Raw genomic sequence first — 10,699 nt, 5'->3', positions numbered from 1 at the left:
TTCCACAAAACACCCCGCGTGCAATGGATTGTATTTGTTCACGTTTACCATTAAATTAAATATACGTGACAACGCCCATCCGCTATCACGTTCCTGGAATTCCTCCAGCTTTGCTAAGGTAGGCTCGATGACGTGTCTCTTGTACCACTCATGCAGATCGGACTCACGAAAGAGTTCATAGTTTATCGTTGCAACTACTACCGCACATGACTGAGTACAATTTCTCTCGCATTTATAAAAAATTGACGAGGGTCGATGTGTTTGGAATTTATCACTGCACCATTCAATATACGGTTTTCAAAAGCCGGATCTATCTCGCGCCATCTGAGTCCTGTCTCACTCGCACTGTATCCCGCACCCACATGTACGAAACGTTGACGTACCAAGTCTTTCAAACTTTCGAGTCTTGCGATACAAGCGACCAATGACTGTTTGAGACCAATCGATGACTGATCGATTGATAATCGGCTGCTTAATTCGGCTTTGTTCTTCCAACGATTCGACAAACTCGTCACATTGTTACTCCCACGCTGCAAAATCTTCCCTCGAATTTAACAGGGTGGATTGCTCCAACAACTCCTGCTCCATGTTATTGCACGATCCTCTTGCTAACGCCATTTGTTGCACTCACGACTTCCAGTTTTTGACTATTGAGCGTATCCCCTAGATTTGTCATTTATATTCTACTAATGATGCATCGTTTACTTATCATATCTAATTTCATCTCAGCAGCCGTACATCGGCGCTGTTTGCAAAATTTGCAGTTTTGCACGTGTTCGATAAAATCATCGCGAGACACTTTGCGACATGTTCTTCAAAACAATAACCTCCATTGAATTATGCAAAATTGCAAAATTTGCAGTTTTGCACGTGTTCGATGAAATCATCGCGAGACACGTATGCTCTTGAAAAGATGTCATATTTGATGCCCGATGAGGTGATCTCATCACGAATGTTCTTGACAAAAATATCACATTTAACGTATATGTGGATTGTGGTGGCGCTCACCATGCAGCAGCCGTACATTGGCGCTATTTTTCAAGATTTGCAGTTTTGGGTATGTATAAATGGTCTACGAGGATTCTGGAGCGCAGTCGAGAGTTTGATACAGTTCGAGTAAGTTGCAATAAATAGCCTCCAGATACGATGAACACTCACGGTGCGAACTACTACGTTCCGATTCAGGACGAAACGTGTGAGAAACAGCACAATGAGTAAGTACCGCTAATTTTTATATATACTTGTGCAAAAAACTTTTATAAACATATAATTGTATTTTTTCAGTTTTGATAAATCCCGCTACACGCCACGTATTTTGAGAAGGAGATTTGCCTTGATATTAACAGCGTATAAATTTTTGGATGTTGGAATCAACGCGGGACTTATGTCCTCTGTGGATATACTTATTGGCGATAACCGAGGCAATCGGATAATTCTGCCACATGCAACGTGGGTGACACTCATCGAAAAACATGCAGATATACAGCGACTCGTGCAGTCATTGGCACCATCATCGCTAACGTTTCGAGATCTGGAGCTTGTTAAAATACGTGACGCAGATATTGTAAAATTGACGTCGTGCGGTATCAGCTTGTACATGAAACCATCAACTGTACTCTTCCTGTTTGAACTAGAACATTGCGTCGTGAATGTGTATTTTCAATTATGTCAAAATGTTCACGGCGTAAGTGAAAAATTTAAATAGTTTGTAACAATTTTACGTCAAAATTGTATTACCGATAAATGTAACGCAGTTACAATCTTGCGTGATTTTTATGATAAAAATTCAATTATTGATTGCGAATTATTAGCCTACGCTTTGGATACTATTGTGTATAATGCGCTACATAATAAATAAATGTATATAATATGATTAAAAAAGTTTTAATTAGTTTTCCTTGTCATTTACCGTTCATCCCATTTCCTGTCATAAAGCTGTCTTCGTTTATCGTTTACTTAAATGTAATATTAAAAATTACATATCGTAAAAATCTGAACAATTAAATATTGCTGGCAAGGGAGAGATAACGCGAACGGGGGCCGGGAGTCGGGAGGGAGAACGCGAACGGGGAAGAGAGACCGCGCGAACGAGAAGACGAATAGGGGACGGGGGAAACATTTACAAGGGAGAGATAACGCGAGCGTGCCGTGTGACGTCGCGCGGACTCCGCGGCGCGGCAAAACGCGGACCCCCTTGCCCCGCTCCGCGGCGAAAACGCGGTCGCTCCGCGGCGCCAGAAAACGCGGACCCCCTCGCCCCGCGGCGCCGGAAAACGCGGTTCCCCATTCCCCCTCTCCGCGGTTCCCCCTGCCCACGGTTCCCTCTCCGCCCGCGGTCCCCCCCTCACCACCCCCCAAATTCCCACAGATGGTCCAGAACCGGCCTAGCTTACCTACTCCTATTATTTATATTTTTGCTAGTTAGTCGAGAATAAACCAATAATTTTGGTTTTTAATTACTAACGGAGAAAGCTATTTTTTTATTTTTTATACACATTTGACGTATATAATGGTGTCAACTACCACAAGGATGTCTTTTGATTACCACATGACGAGTCGATTTTGATGATAAGACTGCACTTGATAAGGACTCAAACCTAAAGTCGAAACGTAATGCCTATTATTTATATTTTTGCCAGTACAGTATAATCATTGAGAGGTAAATTGGTTAAATTCTTAATTGGGTTAATTATTGACTGGCGAAGTAAATGTTACTTATTCTGTTTGATTCTACAAAGATTTAGAAAACTCTGAAAGGAATAATTAAGGGTGAGCAAAAGGGTTCAGAGAACATTGATAATGTACATTTTGAAAGAAGACATAAAAGAATGTAATATAGCTGATAATATATATTATGTAAAAAGTATTAGTAACATTGTGAAATCTAATAACAGGGGGATAAAAGGCACAAGTAGGTAGACCTATTTATGTAATTAAAAATAAGGGAATTATGATGAATTATGAAAATTTTGAGCAATTAGTGCAAAAGATTTAGAACAAATTGTTAGGGAACTGCCACAAAAGAACGGAACAGAAGAAGGGATAAATAGTAATATATTAAAAATAGTGTTACATGTGATAAAACATGAGTTTGTAGAGGTGATAAATAATTTACTGACAATTAGTACAGGTAAATGTCCAGAGGAACGGAAAACATCCACGATAATATCGATACTAAAAATAAATAAAAAAGCGAGCGAGTATAGCCCGACCAATATGTTACATGTTACCGATATATAAAAAAGTTTTAGAGTTAGTTGTAAAAAAAAAGTTGGAAAAATTTCTAGAAAATAATAAAATAATAACCGAACACCAACAGAATTTAGGAAACAACATGTCATGTTCCGCGAAAAACGATTGTATTAAAACCGTATTAAAAGCTTATATGAATTTAACAAGAATCTTATTAGAATCGAATATGTGCAAATCAATTATAATTTAAATATGTCATATTTAAATCAAATTAAAGTACATCAATCTTATTTAATCTATATATAGATTAAACTGGACCTTGCTTTGTTAAAATATGCAAAATCAGCCGCACAGACCTAAGGAAATGCAGAGTTAATATGGTTTTAATTTGTCAAATGTGAATTAAATATGGTAATAAATTCAAAATTAATTTGTCAAATATAATCATATAAGTCAAATATAATCATATAAGTCAAATTTGTCATATAAGTCAAATATAATCATATAAGTAAATTTGTCATATATAAATGTTATTTGATCTTATTAGAATTTTATATAATTTTGTTTTAAATTTAAAGTTATACCAATTTAAAATTAAACAAGATTATATAAAATTTTATTTTTTAAGCGTGCTATTTTATTATAAGAGTGGACTTCACGATATAACTGATACAAAAATTGTGTCGTTCCGAGACAGTGTCGTGTCTTCTTGATACCGTTATCTTGTAACACTCTTTGTCAAATTTTAATTACGAGAAACAGATCACATCGAATGCCATCTATTGGATACTTTAAGATGCAATATTCTGATCTGATCATATATAATCTTATATGACTATATATTTTTTTTTTTAATTTGAATCAAATATTTTACATGTTAATTTAGACAAATAAAGAAACAAATTTTACCGCAAATATTATTTAAACATTATTTAAACAAAATTACGTTTTAATAAGAATCAAATTAAAACCAAAGGGCCTAGCGGAGTAAGCATGTGAAATCGGCCCTTGATCATACAGAGCTGAAATTAATGTCACAAGTTAGTACCAATAGGATAAAACTTTCCACCAAACATTATTTTTAAAAATCCACTTTTTTAGAAGTTATGCAGGGAGAAAGTAAAATAAAGAAATGTATTTTTCTCGAAAACCACTTGACCAATCTTGATGAAAAAAATATATGTTATGTAGACTAATAAAACTAATTAACAAAAAAAATGTCCAAAATGTTTGCCAAAAAAAAGACCAAAAAAATTATTTGAATTTTTTAATATTCTTTTTAGGGTGATATTTTTGAGGTACCCCTTTGAAATTTTTACGAAAATTTTTTTTAAAGTGTCCACTATAACATATATTTTTTTTAATTTTTTTTTAATGGTGGAACATAGTTAAAAATACAAAAATCGTAAGCGTCGCGTCACTCCGGCGCACAGTGCAGTGCCATTCCGCGTTGCGGGTGTTCAATGTAACTTTACTAGCACATATGTACGTCTGCAATTAGCCTATAATATGTATACTTTTTAATTTTTATAGTTTCCAGAGTTTACCACGTGGAGGTTGCAGTACGGTTTTAAACTCCTTATTGGGGTGCTTTTTTAACGTGAGTCCCCTCGCCTCTCACTATATTTCCGTAAAATCGGGGTGATTTTTTAACGTGAATCCCCTCGCCTTTCACTACGTTTCCGTAAAATCAGGGTGCTTTTTTAACGTGAGTCCTTTCGCCTCTCACTACGTTTCCGTAAAATCGGGGTGCTTTTGGAATGTAAGACCCCTCGCTTCTCATTACACCTTACACCTACGATTTATTTAATCTTTTTCTATCACTGTCTATTACTGGAATGTTATTTGTTTTCTTAAACAGATCGCTCAGTATGTCTGCTATAAAGTTTCAAAATTTTCGCTAAATATCTTGCATGAGATAGATAATATATAATTGCAGCAATATGACAGCAGCATCCAATTGTTCGTAGCCCATTAGCGATCTGTTTAAAAAAACAAATAACATTCCAGTAATAGACAGTGATAGTGAAGAAGATTAAATAAATCGTAGGTGTAGGGTGTAATGAGAGACGAGGGGTCTTACATTCAAAAAGCACCCCGATTTTACGGAAACGTAGTGAAAGGCAAAGGGACTCACGTTAAAAAAGCACCCTGATTTTACGGAAACGTAGTGAAAGGCGAGGGGACTCACGTTAAAAAAGCACCCCGATTTTACGGAAACGTAGTGAGAGGCGAAAGAACTCACGTTAAAAAAGCACCCTGATTTTACGAAAACGTAGTGAAAGGCGAGGGGACTTACGTTAAAAAAGCACCCCAATAAAAAGTTCAAAACCGTACTGCAACTTCCACGTGGTAAACTCTGGAAACTATAAAAATTAAAAAGTATACATATTATGGGCTAATTGCAAACGTACATATGTGCTAGTAAAGTTACATCGAACACCCGCAACGCGGAATGGCACTGCACTGTGCGCCGGAGTGACGCGACGATTACGATTTTCGTATTTTTAACTATGTTCCACCATTTAAAAAAATTTGAAAAAAATATATGTTATAATGGACACTTTAAGAGAAATTTTCGTAAAAATTTCAAAGGGGTACTTTGAAAATATTACAAAAAAAATATTTAAAAATTTAAATATTTTTTTTGGGTTTTTTTTGGCAAACATTTTGGACATTTTTTTTGTTAATTAGTTTTATTAGTCTACATAACATATATTTTTTTCATCAAGATTGGTCAAGTGGTTTTCGAGAAAAATATATTTCTTTATTTTACTTTCTCCCTGCATAACTTCTAAAAAAATGAATTTTTTTAAATAATATTTGGTGGAAAGTTTTATCATATTGGTACTAACTTGTGACATTAATGTCAGCTCTGTATGATCAAGGGCCGATTTCACATGCTTACTCCGCTAGGCCCTTTGGGTTAAAGCCGCAATTGAATAGAGTAAAAGTCGCATACAGAACACATTAACTTTTTATTAAAGTCTTATATATAAATATTCTGCATCATGTATGGTTCTTGTTAAGAAAGTAAACTCATTTTATTTTAATATTATGTACATGCACACCCTCGCACACTCTCGTTCTAGATCGACCTATCGATCTCATACTCTATGTCGATTCTCGATTATTTGTATAAGTTACGCTGGAAAATATATAGCGTTATTATTCGCCATTAGCACACGTAGCACGCTGTATTGTCTGATTTCATCCCTGCACAAAATTCTGCACCATCAGGTTATGGGCCCAGGAGATCGTAGAATATCAGCAAACACGAATGAAAATATTTGAAGCAAAGGACTGCGGTAATATTTTCTTCTTTGCGTGAAGTCGTGTTAAAAAGGAGACGTTACAAGTCACGCGCCGTAAAATCTAACCTAAGATTGCTCGCGGTAGAACGTTCTCGAAAGAAGATGTCTGTCTCTCAAGGATCTCAACTAATCGAGAAGCTAAAAAGGAGAGAAAATTATCAGGACTGGAAGTTCGCCATGCAAGCGTGGTTGGAATACGACGACCTGTGGGGGTGCATAATCGGAACGGAACAAGACATAGCCGATCCCAGAAAGGTAACAAAAGCGAAAACAAGAATTATCCTGTCGTTATAACCCGTAAATTACGTACACGTCGAAGAATGTACCACCGCGAAAGAAGTTTGGGAAAAGCTTCAAGCAGTATTCGAGGATTCGGGATTGACGCGGAAGGTGAACCTATTGCGTACTCTCGTATCTACGCAACTCGAGAGATGCAAAGACGTTGAAGAATACGTAAATATAATCATCAAGACGGCGCACAAGTTAAACGGCATTGGTTTGAAAGTGCCGGATGATTAGGTCGGCACGTTGCTTCTCGCCGGATTACCAGAGGATTACCGCCCAATGATAATGGGCCTTGAGAACTCCGGGATGGCAATAACAGCGGATTTTATTAAAACAAAACTGTTGCAGGAAGTCAAGAACGTGAAAGGTGTTAAGAATACGGGCAGCAACGCAGCACTCTACACGAAGGGAGCCAAAGGAGCCAAAGGAGCCAATACTAAACCAAAGAAAATACAATGTTTTCGATGCAATGGTTATGGTCACTTCGCAAGCAAATGTAAAGTAAGTCTGCCGGAACAACCCGCTAAAGGCGAGAACAGCGAAGAGAAATCGACCACCAGTCAAAGTAGCTTAGCACAAGGTAAGAAGGCTTACTGGGCATTTTTAGCTTCAAAAGTTCAGAATGGCGAAACTTGGTACGTTGATTCATGCGCGTCGGACTCATTTAACGGCGAAAGATACTGAATTGAGTAACCAAAGAAAGAGCTCGAAAAAAATAATAATGGCGAACAACCAACAATTAATGGCGGAGTCGATCGGCGATGTAAATCTGAAAGTTCAGATAGCGGAGCGCAAGACATTATAGCACGCAATGCTTTATATGTACCGAATAGTATGGTAAATCTATTGTCGGTCAGCCAAATGGTAAGAAAAGGTCTCTCAGTGCATTTCACGCCACAGGGAAACGAGATTTGCGACGAAGAAGGGAACAACCTTGGAACAATGTCATTGGACGACGGAATCTATAAGCTTAACGTAACAGCGGAGAGGAACTTCTACGTAGCAGGGAAGCCAACTGCAGAACTCTGGCATCGCAGACTTGGCTATCTAAACTATAGGAGCGTCATGGAACTGAGCAAGAGGTCGATGACAGGAATCAGTATGGCAAAATTCGAAGAAAAGCCATGTATATCGTGTATCAAAGGAAAGATCACGAGAAAACCGTTTCCGAAGGACGGAAAACGTGCCAATGGAATGCTCGAGCTTGTACACTCCGACTTGTGTGGACCCATGGAGGAGGCTTTAATCGGTGGTTCAAAATACTTTATGACATTGACTGATGATTTCTCTCGTAAAGTCTTTGTGTATTTTTTAGAAAGAAAAAGCCAAGTCAAGGATACGATCGAGGAATTTAAGATCTTCGTGGAAAAGCAAATCGGAAAAATAATAAAATCCATCCGAACAGACAACGGCCGAGAATATGTCAATCCAGACTTAGAGAATTTTTTTCGCAAAGCTGGGATCAGGCACCAACAAACCGTACCCTATAGCCCGGAACAGAACGGTTTGGCAGAAAGGATGAACCGTACTATCGTCGAAAGAGCTAAGAGCATGTTGTTCGACGCAGAACTACCCAAAAGGTATTGGGCGGAAGCAGTGGCGACAGCGGTCTATTTAATCAATAGATCACCAGCTAACGGAATCGACGGAAAATCTCCAGAAGAAGTATGGACCGGGCAAAGTCCGAACTTGCAGCACTTAAGAGTCTTCGGATGCAAGGCAATGGCACAGATACCTAAGGAGCGACGGCGAAAATGGGACCCCAAGGCAGATGAGCTGATTTTCGTAGGTTACGATGACAACGTAAAAGGATATCGTCTGATAGACCTACGTACGGAACACGTCGTAAAACGTAGAGACGTTGTATTCTTGGAGGAAGCTCACTCAGAGAAAGCACAGGAACCCGACGAAACAAAAGGAGTAATCGATATCACGTTCAATGGAGAGAACAAAGATATAGAAGACGAAACTATAGAAGTATCAGATGAAAGTGATTCGACTGTTTCAGAAGACACTGTGAGGGAAGCGTCGGAATCCGAGTACGCAACGGACTGCGGTGGAAATGGGTCAAAGAGCGATGAAGATTCAGCAGATGACCAAATTGCACAAGCAGCGAATGATGCGATAACGGAAGGACCAAGAAGATCTACACGAGTTCGAAAGCCGGTCAACATGGAAGACTATGTAACCTACCTGGCAGCTGGAAGAGATGACGACCCACAAACAGTCGAGGACGCATTGCGTGGAGAAAATTGTGACCTGTGGAAAAGGGCCATGCAGGAGGAGAGGAAATCACTGGAAGAGAACGAAACATGGACGTTAGTGGATTTACCTTCGAGGAGGAATGCCCTCGACACAAAATGGGTGTTCAAAACGAAGCGTGATTCATCAGAAAAAATCAAAAGATACAAAGCACGCTTTGTAGTGCGCGGATGTAACCAAGCAGAAGGGATAGACTATCAGGAAACCTATTCACCAGTTATAAGGCACAATTCCGTAAAGTTCTTATGTGCTCTGGCAGTAAAATATGGGTTGAAGATGCACCAGATGGACGTCACCTCGGCCTACCTACATAGAGATCTAGAAGAGAAAATCTATGTAAAACCTCCAAAAGAATTTTTATATGAAGACGGAAAAGTGTTACGTCTGTGGAAATCCATGTACGGCCAAAAGCAAAGCGGAAGGGCCTGGAACAAAAAATTAGTCGATGCACTGAAAGCAATGGCATTAAAACAATCTCTGGTGGATCCCTGTATATATTATCTTAAGATTAAAAAATTTATATTGATTTTAGGTTTCTACGTAGATGACATGTTCATTCTTGCTAATGATGATGCAACAATGAACAAGATCAAAGCCAAGCTGTCACAAAATTTTCGGATGACGGACCTGGGCGAAGCGCCACTTCCTGGGCATACGGATCTCAAGGAACGAGACAACTGGGGAACTCTGCCTTGATCAAGAAACATATCTCCGCGGTGTACTAGAGAGATACGGGATGGTCGACTGCAAACCAGTATCAACACCATGCGATCCAAACCAAAAACTCACCAAGGGACTGATGCCAATGGACAAAGCAGAAGCTGAGGAGATGAAAAGCGTTCCGTATAGAGAGGCAATAGGTAGCCTACTCTACGCGAGTCAAAGAACCAGACCAGACATCGCCTACGCCGTGAACCTCGTTAGTCGGTTCTGTCAGGAGCCAAGGAGGATTCACTGGATCGCCTTGAAGAGGATCTTGCGGTACCTAAAAGGAACGCTCACAGTAAAACTAGTTTACAGCAAAGACGGAAATCGAAAAATCGAGGGCTACAGCGATTCGGACTGGGCGAACGATGAGAGTGACAGACATTCTTTCACAGGAAACATATTCAAATTCCAAGGAGGGCCTATATCGTGGCAAAATAAGAAGCAGAGGACAGCAGCGCTATCTACGACAGAGGCGGAGTATATGGCCTTGTCAGCAACCAGTCAAGAAGCTTTGTGGTTACGAGAATTAGCCATGGAGCTGGACAGTGACGCTGTATCATCAGGAATAACCATTTACTGCGACAACAAAAGGGCTGTGGATCTCGCTAAAAATGCTACGTATTGACCTAGAACAAAACACATCGATACCAGGCACTACTTCATACGGGAATGCATCGAGAAAGGAACCATAAAGGTGAAATATATTTCAACAAAAGAAATGACAGCGGACTCCCTAACCAAAGGACTCTTCGGGCCAAAGCAGCTTGAAAGCAGAAAGCAGATTGGACTAAAAGACTGATTTTTTTTAAAATAACATTCGTTTATGTGGGGGTGTTAAGAAAGTAAACTCATTTTATTTTAATATTATGTACATGCACACCCTCGCACACTCTCGTTCTAGATCGACCTATCGATCTCATACTCTATGTCGATTCTCG

The 10,699-nt window shown here is 39.0% G+C and overlaps 1 protein-coding gene across 1 annotated transcript; it reads left to right on the top strand.

Moving 5' to 3' along the window:
• The first annotated feature begins 9,789 nt into the window (after positions 1–9,789).
• LOC143899395 (uncharacterized) lies at positions 9,790–10,386 on the top strand. Its single transcript, XM_077409654.1, has one exon. The coding sequence runs from the start codon at positions 9,790–9,792 to the stop codon at positions 10,384–10,386; it is 597 nt and encodes a 198-aa protein (XP_077265780.1).
• The last annotated feature ends 313 nt before the right edge of the window (positions 10,387–10,699 follow it).

This window comes from Temnothorax americanus, unplaced genomic scaffold (assembly GCF_048541705.1).
Source record: "Temnothorax americanus isolate GAGA-0224 unplaced genomic scaffold, ASM4854170v1 Scaffold27, whole genome shotgun sequence".
In the NCBI taxonomy this organism is placed as follows: Eukaryota; Metazoa; Arthropoda; class Insecta; order Hymenoptera; family Formicidae; genus Temnothorax; species Temnothorax americanus.
The sequence above is the reverse complement of the archived record's forward strand: the minus strand, read 5'-3'. Positions and strand labels throughout refer to the sequence as shown.

What these genes read in the sequence shown, in the direction of transcription:
- LOC143899395 (XM_077409654.1), top strand. Translation starts at nt 9,790, where the DNA reads ATGGTCGACTGCAAACCAGTATCAACACCATGCGATCCAAACCAAAAA.